At 42.2% G+C, this 13,344-nt stretch overlaps 2 protein-coding genes across 2 annotated transcripts; one reads left to right on the top strand and one right to left on the bottom strand.

The window, feature by feature from the left end:
- Window positions 1-488: 488 nt before the first annotated feature.
- LOC306707866 (palmitoyltransferase ZDHHC18-B-like) lies at window positions 489-6,223 on the bottom strand. Its single transcript, XM_079175507.1, is given in 8 exon segments — window positions 489-2,160; window positions 2,664-2,773; window positions 2,936-3,100; window positions 3,104-3,189; window positions 3,538-3,675; window positions 3,867-4,016; window positions 4,913-5,073; window positions 5,643-6,223. Coding segments are annotated over 8 exon segments (1,260 nt in total). The 5' UTR covers window positions 5,903-6,223; the 3' UTR covers window positions 489-1,970.
- Window positions 6,224-7,060: 837 nt separating this feature from the next.
- kdf1b (keratinocyte differentiation factor 1b) lies at window positions 7,061-12,695 on the top strand. Its single transcript, XM_079176461.1, has 4 exons — window positions 7,061-7,209; window positions 7,976-8,916; window positions 9,032-9,118; window positions 10,651-12,695. Exons 2-4 carry the CDS (start codon window positions 7,995-7,997, stop codon window positions 10,743-10,745), a joined length of 1,104 nt encoding a protein of 367 aa, XP_079032587.1. The 5' UTR covers window positions 7,061-7,209; window positions 7,976-7,994; the 3' UTR covers window positions 10,746-12,695.
- Window positions 12,696-13,344: the final 649 nt, after the last annotated feature.

The raw sequence follows: 13,344 nt of genomic DNA, 5'->3' as shown, positions 1-13,344 counted from the left end.
ACGGCTCGAATGCTATAAAAAAAATATCTTTAACCCTTGACAGAAACAATTGAATTGAAACAGTGGAATTGTTTTTGCCACACAGTATCTACACGTCTGTATATTGTGAATAGTGTTAAACGATGCACTCTGAAATGTATTCAACATGGCAGCGTATGGATGAAGCCATGCAGGAGTACAGCAGCGAGCCAACAGGACATGCAGACACAGTGGTGGGCACAGGAGACACTGCACTCGCTTTCCCTTTCTCTAAACAGGCTTACCAAGCTCAAGCATCACTTTTCCTGCACTAACAGTGGCTAATCAGCCCGCGCAGAACACCGCAAAGTCCAGACATTTCACCTCCTTGTGTTGGTGGCGGGACACAGAGACAGACAACACACAGAACAGCAAGTTAGGACCTTCCTTCTATACTCCAAATGTGCAAATTGGGAGGGTGGACAAACCGTACAATGAAAAATGAGTACACACAGATGATGAAATGGATGGACAAAAATGCATGTTTTATTATTTTACATTTCAGATACTGACAATATAGAAATATGTATGAAAACAAGATGGACAAATCAAACATGTAATACAAGCATGAAGGGAAACGATGGTTGATTGGCTCGATGCGTCACAAATAATTTGGCACTTTGACATTGGACAAATATGACTTAACATGAGACAGTAGAAAGTGAACCAACGCAGAATACAAACGAGGAACGTTCTTCACAGCTTCACCAATGTATCGACTGAATTCAAAAGGCTAGTTTTTACACACTCGCCAAACCCAACAACAAAATGAATTTCGTCACTCTGGCGTAAAACGAAAACGAAAAGCCAAACAGCAGCAACTCTACCTGAACCACAGTTAACGTATTGTAAACAAAAGTTGCTCTACAACTCTCCAGGCATCCTTTAATATCCCTTACTTTCAGAGAGAGCAACAAGAGAGGAGGACGAGCTGGAAACAGCATCCGAGTCTTCACTTCTTACACCTCCTGCTCTCCTCTCTCATAAAACACCCTGAGTCGACAAAGACGGCACATTACAAAACACTGAGGTGTAGCTTGTGATAGAAACAGTGACAACAGTAGATGACATGAAACTACATGTAGTGAAAAGTATCCCTGCTGCTAATTAAAAAAAGAAAAATGTCCGTAAACCTGATTTGGTCATTTCCATGAGGTAAAGAAGACTGAGCTGTCCAGAAGCATGAACAGGCCAACAGTCAACCGCATTTGCCGCCCCACCCCGTGTGAGATGAAAGGATTGATAACACTCTTTACGTCTGTAAGCTAAATATGATGCTACTGCCAGCAGCCGCTTAGCTTAGCTTAGCACAAAGAGTTGAAACAGGAGGCGACTAGTTAGTCTGGGCCTGCAAAAGAAGGAAAACACATCCCAACTTTAAAAAAAAAAAAAAGGAACAAATAACACAATCTTCCTCTAAAAGAATAAGTTGAAATCTTAGGAATTATGATGCACGCCAGCTCAATTCAACACACTCAGGAGTTTGTCAAGACGAGTAGCTTAGGGTGGCTAATGTTAGCAAACCAAAAGGGATTTTGCTGCGTAACCGACATTACGGAGTCAGTTCGCTGACTTTTTTGTCTCTATTTGTGCTCCCGTTACACTGTTTGGGCATTTACCATTAGGGCAAATTACCACTTAATAGTTAATAGGCTAGCTTTAACACAAAGACATGAGGTTGATATTGATCTCACATTCTGAAAATACAGCTAATTTGATAAAAAAAAAAAAAAGTGATTATTTTTAACCTGCTTTTCAACTTGATTAAAACTAATTGAAATTGTGCAAGTTAACTTATTTTAAAATGTCTCGTTTGCACTGAGAAAAGTAAATACCAAAGCTCTGTCTTTAGTGTAAATAGAGTATATGTGGGGATTAACCCATACACAACAGTCAACAACAGGCAGCAGACAGATGCTGGGTTGGAGCTACAGTCGGCAACAAGGCTTCCGTCAGGCAGAGGAAGAGGCTTGGTGGGAGTAGGGGGGTGCAGGCACAGGAGGGGGGGATTCCTGCAAGCCAAAAGCCAGCTGGGAAGATCCTCCTACCACGTTTTTAGTGGCCAGAGTGGGCAGCTCAATGTCCACAGCCGCTGTCTGGACAGATTCATCCGCGGGCAGGAAACCTCGTCTGTCGATCAAGCTGGAAAAAAAAAAGACAGAAACAAGTCATTAGGTGTGTGCACGTTCCTCTTTTAGTCTCTATCTAATGCACCCTCATTGGTGGATGCTCACGGATCATCATGCTAATGAACTATGGTGCGGTTAGGGATGCAAACGGTCAAGACAAGACAGTACCAACAGCTCGTGACTTGATGTGTCTCTATATGTATTACAGCCTTATACTCACTGTACCGGTCTGGTAAAACCACAGTGGAGGCATGTTTGAATCACTATCAAAGAGCCAGGTTTGGGCTTAAATGTTTAAAGTGATTTGCATATTTGAATGTTTGATATGCATATACATTAAAACAATTCTAATTATCTATTGATTAATTTTAGCTTTACCAATTGAGGAAATTCTCTGTCATGTACATTTTAAAACAAGGTCTCGTACTACACAATAAAATGTAAAGTGAAAGGAAAAATAAATAATTAAATCAATTGAGAAAAAAATAATGTAACAAAACCAAATGTGTGACTAACCTGGGCGGCATGGGTCCACAGAGCACAGAGCAGCAGTTGATGAAGATGTTTTTATGACTGTATGGGTTGGTGACATCTTCTCCACTCTTCCCTGACCAGGAGCCTTTAATCTGGAACAGACGAGATATAAATGTGATATTAGTGTAATATCAATGTAATTAAATCAACTTATCATCTACAAATATTCCAAATTATCTTAATACTGTACCACAGGACACCAAAGTTACTACTGTAATTGCAGTGCAACCAATTCAACTCAAGGCAGAACTCACATCTTCATTGGTGGTCAGGTTGGAAGCAACCAGGTACGTATGGAAGCCCGAGAGGCCCAAGATGGACCAGACTGAGAAGAAACATATCACCAGCTCCACTGCAGTGAAAGGTTGAGTCAAGGAGAGCATCAGTATTTTGGGAGGAGGGAGAAATGAATAAAAGTGTTAAAAATCTGAAAACACATTTGTGATTAAAGGATATCTGCCTGGACTCTCTTGCAGAGCAAACACCAGACCTTTTCCACCTTGAGCCCCTGAAAGAGAGGAAACAATAACACGGGCTCAAAGTGTGTTTCTAAGGCCAAGAAAGAGGGAAATGTGTGCAGTAGCCAAAACCGACAGACCACGACAAATCTGAAAACAAAAGAGCATTCTGTATATTTTTCTTATCAGGCACCTAACCTGCTCTGATGTGGTAAACCCCGCCCGTCTGGCAGTCCAAGTGAGACAAAACAAACACTTACAGTTACTGGCAGGTGCTGTTTGAGCCAGGTGTGTTAGCAGTTACTATCAGTAAGATCCTGACTGTTTTTCAACCATAAAAAAAAAAAAAAAAAAAAAAAAAAAAAAAACACCCGTGAACCAGCGCAAAAAACACATACTCAGTGCTAGATGTGTGGTCACGCAGCCGAAGATGAACGCCGTCAGGAAGGAGAGCGACACGATGAAGGTGTAGAAGAAACGGTAGTTGCGTTTTCCCACACAGTTCCCCACCCAGGGGCAATGGTGGTCGAATCGCTCTGAATGAAAAATGCACCAAAACAAGAATTCAGCACTGACATTTTGAGAAGTAAGCAAATATGTCAATCAAGTCGATCCAGCCTGAACTGGAAGTATTGGGATCGTGTTCACCGAGACTCCACGAGGATACCATTCATTATTCATCATGTGTAAATGTCAGAGCGCTGGTGTGTGTGTGTCCACAGCTCACCCACACAGTTGTCACATAGGCTACAGTGGGAGGTGCGCGGAGGACGGAACATCTTGCAGGTGAAGCAGTACTTGAGCTTCACCACCTGCTGGTTGATGAGGATTTCCTTGGTGCGCGGTGGAGGCCGATAGCTGGTGTTGCCAGTGTTGTCTGCAGAGAGGAACAACGAGATAAAATACATCACACCTAAACACCAACTGCTACCCAACCACAGCCAACACACACTCACTCACAAAAGGTGTTTCTCCTTATGCTGCCCAATCGGACGTCTTCTCAGGACTGCGTGAGCGTGGACAGTTAGCTTTGTTCGACTCTTTGAGGAGCAGGGTGAGAAACACTCGCTTCTGAATTGACTCTAATTAGCTTCTGGCAGAGTTCGATCTGACTAAACGTTGACAAGTGTAATTGCAATGCTCTCCAATGTCCAGCCGATGTGAGGAAGGGAAGAAAGGAGGAGAAATATTGATCCTTGGTTGTATAATTGCATGGTGAAATACTAAAAGCTACAAGAAGGAAAGCTGCTTCTTGGCCACAGTGAGTGGAAAGACATCGACTAAGAGAATAATGAAAATCACAAACGCCGTCTGATTTACAACTTGTGAAAAAGCTGTTGTTAGCTCGCTTGCCAGGCTCGCTCCAGCAGTAAATGCTCACACCCTCCACCAGTTTCCTGTCAACTTTGGCCACGAGTAGGCGTTAACAAGGTGCACATGAGCCAACTTTAGCCACGGAGGTCATAATATATATATCGAGACGTACCAAGTGGAAATAAAGATACTGTTGGCAAGACTCAAAACTGAACAGAAGTGAGGTTAAAAAAAAAAAAAAGGACAGACTGAGGGAAAGGTCCAAACTTTAGAGGTCAAAAGGAAACTTCTACTGAGGACCTTTTAATGTGTCAAAGGATACTTCATCATTAAATTGAACTGGCAAAAGAATGACTGCTGACTGTTAATGAGAATGTGCCTTCTTTTGATATTAGTCAAAAGCAATTAAGGCAATCGTTGAGCGCTGACCCCCCCACTTATGACCGAGTCGGTCCTTACCGATCTGTTTTTCAATGTCTGCCGCCTCATCTGGTGTCGCTCTGGGCAGGATGCCCGGGTCGGTGAGGCTGGTCTGGAGCAAAGTGATGACCACAAACACAAAGAGGCCTCCTCCAATAACAGGTATGCAGCTGGTCAGGTGTTTGACCAGGAAGGGACAGCTGTGATACAGGGAAGAGATGGTGAACTACAATACATGTGGACCAAATCAAAAGGCTGGAGACTAAGCCCCCCCCCTGTCGGATAACTTAGTCTACTTTTTTTCATCTACCAGGGGATCTAGTTTTAATAAACATTCAGTGTCTTTAATCATCCATGGAGACGGAACACACTTTTCACACTGCGATATAAATAATGCCATTTTTTTTAATATTCAAGCAGTATTCCCTATCATAGTACACATGTTGGTCTTATTAACAGCTGTAAAGATTAATTAAAATGTTTATGTATAACCAAAATAGAGGATTGTAAGCAAATATTGCCAGACTACATAATGAAATCTGACCTATTTTTAAGTTAGTAAATAAATTGCTGTCGTCAAACATTAATAAGGACATTTTAAGAATCTACGGTTCGGCGCAGATCTAACACATCAGACGGGAGTCAATAAAATAAAATATTAATTATAAAGAGCGAGTTTCCCTCGTTGTGGAATAATATGCATTGATGTTCCAGACTCACAGGTGATATGTGACAGAATCGTGAAACACAATATTAAACACGAACTCACTCGAATATAAAGAATAATCCACTTGTGATGAGAATAAGGCCCAGAGTGAGGGGCAGGACCCCACTCTGACGGGCCACTATGATCCGTCCATCGCAGTAGAAACGATTCTTTCCCGGGAAGACCTGCCACTTTCTCCTCGGTCGTCTCTTCGGCTCCTCTGTCTTGTCACTGTCGTGTCCGAGATGAGGTGGAGGGGTCGGGGTCGGGGTTGGCGTCGGAAGTGCCCGAGGGTCGATTTGTTGATACTCGCAGTTTTTCATGGTTTACACTAAAGTTTTGCGGCTCTGTCCCAATTCGGAGAACCGGGGCATTTGTCCAACGGTCGACAACATCACCGACGCCCGTGCATGAAGCAGCTGAATGGAGCAACATCAGTACACCCAAAAATACAGTCACCGTGGCTAGCTCGTTAGCTTGCTCGTCTTGCACATAATTGCAAAACCCTTTTGGGTAATCTCCAGAGGTCCTGCATGCATGAACCAAGAGGAGCACTAGAACTTCCCTAATATTATATATTCTCCTACAAAAGAGTCCCGAAACATTAGTGAAAAGTATTGGTTTTAGCTACGCTGTCATGAAACGAGTCGTCCGGTCAGACCAGCTGTTGTCAAACTTAACAACAAAGAAAAGGTTTTATTTCCGGTTGATATTCTTTCAAAATAAACTGCCTACATATTTCTGAGGCGTAAGCAGATATAATGAAACCTGGGTATATAAGTCATTGTGTGTCTTCATTGTTTGTTTAAAGGTGATAAGACACCATTCAATAATTTCACCCAATTTATTGCCAATTTCCTATTAAATTAGACAAATTGTCTCATGAATGAGACTTTGAAGGGCTTTAATTTTAGAATGCTACATCAGAATGTCCTGGTTATTTCAGAGTAAGACCTTGAGGTGGTCTGCTATTAGTCTGTTGTGTAATTATTCTGTAACAATGCACCATTTTCTCTAAAATCTCATTTGAAATGAGACAAATTGTCTCATGAATATGATTTGAAGTGAGCTCATGAATGAGATTGACCTCTTCACCTCTTAATAATATAGTAGTATGTCATAAAAAACTGTCATGGTTTAGTAGACTACTTTCAATGTCAGTGTACCTGCTGTTCTTGGCAGGCAGGCAGTGTTTGAGTAACACCGGAAACCATGTCAAAATAAAAGTGTGTAAATGTTGACTTGAGGGTGTGTGTGAGTGAGCAAATGTATACAAATATAATTTCTCCCTCCTCTGCTAATTGCTACGTGATTAAAATACTTTGACACCGTGTTGCCTTTGTGTATACGTAAAATACATTATGAAATCACAGTGGCAATTTTACTTGCGTTTTATTTCTGAAGTCATAACCGGAAGTCCAACCTCCCGTTCTAGCTACCTGGTGCTTTTCCTCCACCTTGACGCTCAGGTACGGAGAGCAGGTAGAAAACTCGCCTGAAAGTGACATTTTTTGAGCAGAGTCGATATATACGACGTTCAAAAATGGACTTAACACAGAAATGTTTAATGTGAGGTGGCGAAGACAACAAGTAATTCGGAAGTCAGTTGTGCGGACGCACCGTGTAAACTGTGAGTACAGGCTCATGTTTAGTTAGTAAGTCCTCTAATGGAGGAAAGAGTCGAGATGACAAGTCGCCATGAAAGTGAAAACAATGTATAATGTTATACGAAAGTGGCTAAATGTGTGTTCAAACAGTGACGTATAAATAATGGTAAATGAGTGTAAAACTAATGTGGGAAAAAGCCGCTAAATATTATTTTCATTTTAGTTGTTTGTTTATTAGCTTTCGGCTAATAACTACACGGTATAGCTGCCGTAAACATTCGTTCAACAGATGCATGGATACTCTAATAATTGTTTTAACATAGGTCTGCTGCAATAGTGGCTGTCATCAAGCAAGCAAGGGTGGCATTAACTTCCAACATTTTCAAATTGAATTTGGTGTAATTGTGTTGATTCAGAGTCACAGTGTTAACACTGCACTAAGCAGTGGATATATGGAATGATTTTGAACCTTTTTCACATAATATTTTGTCTACATTTATCAGTTGCAATGTAACAGCTTAGTTTAATTTTTAGAAATCCCCCTGACATCATGCAGTGACTAGGTAGTTTACTGTGACTGCGTGCTCACACATCATCCAGAGAACCAGTTGGGTCACTTTACCTGCCACCTGGGGATAGTAGTTTCACATTTGTTTTGAAGAGAGATGCCCTCACGTGATTTTTAAGTTTAGCAAGCTTTGATAACTTGTTTGATGATGCAATCCCCCCCAGCTGTCTTAGCATGAAGTTACACCGAAATTGACCTCATTTTCTCTCATGCTGGTACAGATTCTGGGGGCAGTAAGTCATGTCCGTTGGCAGTTTGAGGCACAGCTCGGGACCCGGCAGCTACAGGCATGGAACTAGCCGGAGCAGCAGCCAGAGGTCGTCCTACGAGGAGCGCTGTGTCGACCCAGTGGAAGACAGGCTCCCCGCCCCGGAGCCAAAGTTAGCCCACAAAGCTCACCTGAAGGATGCTAACGGGAAGGAGTCTGAGACCATTGGCTTCATTCATGGCTCAGCTGACCCGTCCTCTGCGACACAAACGTGCAATCCCTGCTCTCCTCAGAGGAGCTGCAGGAGCTTTGTGTGCAGCGTGCTCACCTGCGGCCTGTACCGGGTCTGCCAGCGCTCCATCCTCGCTCCGTGCCTGGCGCCGAACGAGAGCTCCCCAGACGAACCGGAGAAGGTGAGCCTCCGATCTGTGAACCCGGAAGGTGACAAAGAGGAGGACGGCACAGACTGGCTAGGCGACGTCCGCATCGCCGGAGTCAAAGTCGACGCGCCGAGAGAGTACTTGGATGTTGAAACTAAATCTCCATCGTATGTGCCTCGGCCCGGTGGTCGAACACAGCCCAGCCACCCGTCTCTGCATGAGTCCATGAGGTTCGACGGCTGGGAAGATGGTGAGGAGGACGTGGACTCCCTGATTGCTAAGAAGCTGCTGGAGCTCTACTCTGAATATCAGATCGAAGAGTTGGCCAGGTGCACCTCGGACTCTGTGTTCCTGAAGAAGAGCAAGGCCATCAACCAGCTCATCAACTCGCTGGCCGAGGAGCACAAAATGGGCGAGCAGGAGGCGGAGTGTCGGCTGGTGCGCGGCATCATTCGCATCAGCACTCGGAAGAGCAGCAAGAGGAGGCCGCACGTCTCCCGGGTGGAGAGGACGCTGTCGGACAGCGGGAATGAGACGATGAGGGAGAGCGATTCCTTTTCGTTCAGCAACAACAGTGAGTTCTAGTTTTTCACGTCTTAAGTCCAAAAACATCAGCTTCTAAAAACGCCATACATATGCTTTTCTGCCATCAAGTAACCATCCCTCTCTTCTACTCTTGTGTGCTCAAGATGATTACAAATCACATCCAAACATCCAAATATCTGAACTGACTTCCTCTGACAAGTGTGCCAGAGAGATGTGGAGGACCAATGGAGGTGATTATTATGTTATTACTCACACAGTATACTGTTACAATCACATACTGTTGTTCATGAAAATTGGATGAATAGTGTGTCATTCACTTATTTTGTTTCAAGTAGTTTGATTAGTGGCTTTGAATAATGTGCATGTTTTGTTTTGCATAACTTGGCTGTTATAACAAGGGAAGTCCGTCATGCATGTATGCCAACAGTGGCTGCTCTCACAGTACTTCTCCAGCAGCACAAGCCTGAGTTTGTTTTTTAATCAGAAGTAGCTCCACACCTGTTTGACTTCCTGATAAATTCTGTTCCGACTTTTCGCATCCACTTTTTATGTCGGATGAGACAAGTCTGAATTTAAAGGATGCTAAGTATTTGGATGCATCCCTGATCTCTAGATTGGATTTAGATTTGTCATTTTTCATACATTCATTTCAGTTTTCTGTAAACTTTATGACCCAAAATGAAGGTTTAAATCAGTGGTTCTCAAAATACACTGCCCAAAGCTGTCAGAGGTTTGATACACAAGAAACACAAGTCTCCCTTAAAGTTGAGAGAAAGATCTGCTTCTTCATGCCTCAGTCTATAAAGCACCCGAACTACATTTTTAATTAAAGAATCTAAACCCCCCCCCTACAGGTTGACTTGACCTCTGTGTCCTTATTGTCGGCCCTGCAGGTGTTTGACTTCTGGTGTTATTTTACAGTTTGCTTTTGTGTGATTACATGTGACTACTCAATCACATTTCCTACTTCACAACAAGTTTTAATGCGTCTTTGTAGAAAATAGAAATATGGCCTATAAAAGTGATGTTTACTATTCATTTAAAAGTGTGTATGGTGCAGTTTAACTCTTTGATTTTGGAGATTTTCTCCCTTTAATCTGTTGAGAGCAGTGAGTCAACACCAATTACCGACACAAAGATGCCCGAAAGATGATTTTAGGTCTTGATCTTCTTCCATGTAGACCGCTTTGAGATTAGTTAATGTTTAGTGCGTCCGACCATATCTAGTACAGAAAACAACCCAAACAGCAAACTAAAAACGTAAATCATTTTACTCGGGGAATTCACAGAACTCTCTTAACTGCACAAGCTTGTCGGTAACGGCTTGTTTTCAACTTGCTGGTGCGACATTTTATCAGAGTTGCAATGTACTGTGAAAATAAAGAGGGAGGAGTTTGATGGGAAGTTAGATGCCAAAGCAAAGTGATTTTGGTTCCACTGTTGGGTGCGATGTAAGACGTTCACCTGGACCGCAGTCTGCAGAAAGCTGGGACTTAATTTCATTAGTATTAAGATTCTTAAAGATGCCTCGTGGAGTTTTCTTGTAAACAAACAAAGTTTCTGTTTCTATTCTGTGTTAATCATTTAAATGCACGTTGTGTATTGTTGAAGTCAAACAATGTGACGAATGTATGCACTTCCTCATAAAACATTTGCGATGGACCTCACCCTCAATGGACGCATAAACACATAAATCCAAATTGTTATTGTGAAATGTGATATATATTGTATATATATTCTGTCTTTTTTTTATTTTTTACAGATCATACTTCCAGTTCTCCATCAGCCTACTCGCCTTCTCACACAGAGACTAATTCTTCCGGTGTGCCACTCATTCGCACCTCTGTGAGAACATGATTCCTGCTCAACAATGAGCCGTCTATGCTTGAATTATTTTGTCCCGCTGTGTCCACAGGGTCTCATGTGGGACGTTGAAAGGCGACCGCTACGGGAGTCTCTGGCTGAGCCGAGTTCTCTTGTAGAGGCTTTGCTGTGGGGAGAAGAAAATGTGAATATTCACATCGTCTGAAGGACTTCAGTGAACTCAGGGCTGTCTGTGTGTAGATATTTATGTTCGATGAATATCATGTGCATGTTTGAAGGATTGCTGGAATGAGAGCGTGTCCTGCAGCAGCTCTTTGTGGCTCTTGTTGTGTCCCGTTTGTCCTTGAAGGAGAGCTGTGATCGTGAACGCTGACTCATTTTGGCTCTTCAGATTATTCTGCTGTTGTTAAGCAAAGGACATTTGGATTTAGTTCTGTAAGTTGTATATATATATATTGGTTTTTTTTGCACATTTCATCATCTTGTAATTATCTTAATTTTAAACTACTTTGTGTGATTTTTAAACTCTATTTAATGCTTTCAATCCAGTGGTTATGTATCTCATATTTACAGTCAGTGATTCCAGATGAATGATCAGAAATTATGTTCTGGGAGTTTTCATAATTTGCCATATTTCAGATTGATGTAGGAAGGTATTGTGTGGCAAACAGTGTGCATGAACAAAATGTTTAACATTATGGCTTAGATCTTCTCATTCTAATATTAGGTGGAGTTTTTGTAGTGCGCCTAGTTGTACAGTAGTAATAAGAATGGAAAAGGAACACTTTTTTGGGGGGGAAATTAGCTTCTCTGCTAAGGGAGAGTCACAAGCTACACCTTAGCATAAAGACTTGAAACAAGGGGAAACAGCTAGCCTGCTGTCTATTCCTTCCAGACTATTCCTTGGATACAATTTGACATTATTACAGTTTTGTGTCCATACTTATTAGAAATGTTACACAACATGTTAATGAGTTGCTTTCAAAGGCGCTGATAGGACTATTTTGTCATCTTTGGACTGAGCCAGGCTAGCTGTTTTCCACGGTTTCAGTCTTAATGCTAAGCTAAGCTAACCTGCTAGGCTGTGGCTATATATTCACCGTACAGATATGAAAGTGGTTTCCTCTTGCCAAGTAAATAATATCAGTTTTTTTCCCCAGAACATAAATTGTGAAAATGTTTCTTTCTGTTGTGAGGTTTATGACGTTCATAGAGTGTGGAGCCTGTTTTTCTTTCTTCAAAGCAGATTATTATTATTAGTGTAATAACATGAACTCTGTTAACTGCAGCTAATCTAATATCATGTTGACCTATAATGACATTGTTCTGACTCCAGGAGCGCATGTCTGCTTTTACTGCCGCAGCCATGCCTGCTGTGTTTGCTCCTGGGTTCTGATGGGAATTTGGCCAGCTGACTCAGTGGAATTTATTCAGCTCTTGTGTGCTTCTTATCAGCGTTAAGCGTACGGACTCCTTTTGTAATACCTTCAGTTATCACACACGGGCAGCTAATCCACATGTTTTAATTGTCCAGATTACACTCTCCCAGGATCTATCCTCTCGTGCCCCCATTTCAATTGTAAGTACAAAGCAAAAAGTAAGTTTGTGACAGAGATCGTTTAAGGGACGTAACACCACAGTGTATTGGCTGCAGCATCAGGGTGGTTATAATGAAATGGTGTGAGACTGGTTGCTCAGGTTTCGACGAAGAAACAGAAAATGCTACTATATTGTCGAGGTGATAATGTGTATCTGTGTCATATATTATCTTAACATACTTCTTATTTCACCAAACTAGTTGACTTGTCTGCCAAAGCTTAGCATTTTGTTTTCATTCGCACATTAGATTTTCTCAGAAGGTTTCCTCTCACCAAGGTGTTGTACTTTGTATTTTCTGCCATTGATGTGTTGGCAGGTTCTTATATTGACACTATCTCATCTCTTAACTGATTTCTTGTTGTAAAAACAATAAAGCAAATGAAGTGAAACAAAAAGAAGTCATTGTTTGCTCGTCATTTGCCACACATGGCCACATGAGGGAGTCAAAGTACTCATCTTTTTTTAAGGTCAGGTCATGCTGCGTTTAAATCCCCCCCTCCAGTAGGACACTGTCATACAGTTCTCAAGCTTTATGAAAATATTAAAATGTTTATTCATGAGCTTCTCGACCAAGGTTCACTAGCGACTCTCGCTCCCGCTCAAGATGTTGTAAAGGATCGTGTGAGGAGGCTGATCCCGGTAACCAGAGCAAGAGTGGTTTGTAATCTCTTCCAGAGGAAACATTACGAAGGAAAAAAAGTATCCGCAAAATGACTCCAGTGAACTCCAGCTCAGGCCCTGACTGTATTTATCCAGGATGTGGCATGCTCAGCCTTGACCCTCCTTTTTAAGACCCTGCATTTGAGGGGGAAAAAGTGACCCTGGACTTCCCATGATGACGGATCTAGGTTCTCTCCACGTGGCGGTGATAAGGCTAAACTCTGCAGCTGAACAAGGGAAGGGAAATACAGAAGCCGGTGGGGTGAATGACATTCATCATGTTTATTTTAGTCATTAACTCAGCCTGTACCAGTCTACCAAGGACTGACGGGGTCAACACACAGGATGCCACCTGTCATGTGTTCCAGTTACA

Source organism: Pholis gunnellus (assembly GCF_910591455.1).
Source record: "Pholis gunnellus genome assembly, chromosome: 16".
Taxonomy (NCBI): Eukaryota; Metazoa; Chordata; class Actinopteri; order Perciformes; family Pholidae; genus Pholis; species Pholis gunnellus.
The sequence above is the reverse complement of the archived record's forward strand: the minus strand, read 5'-3'. Positions and strand labels throughout refer to the sequence as shown.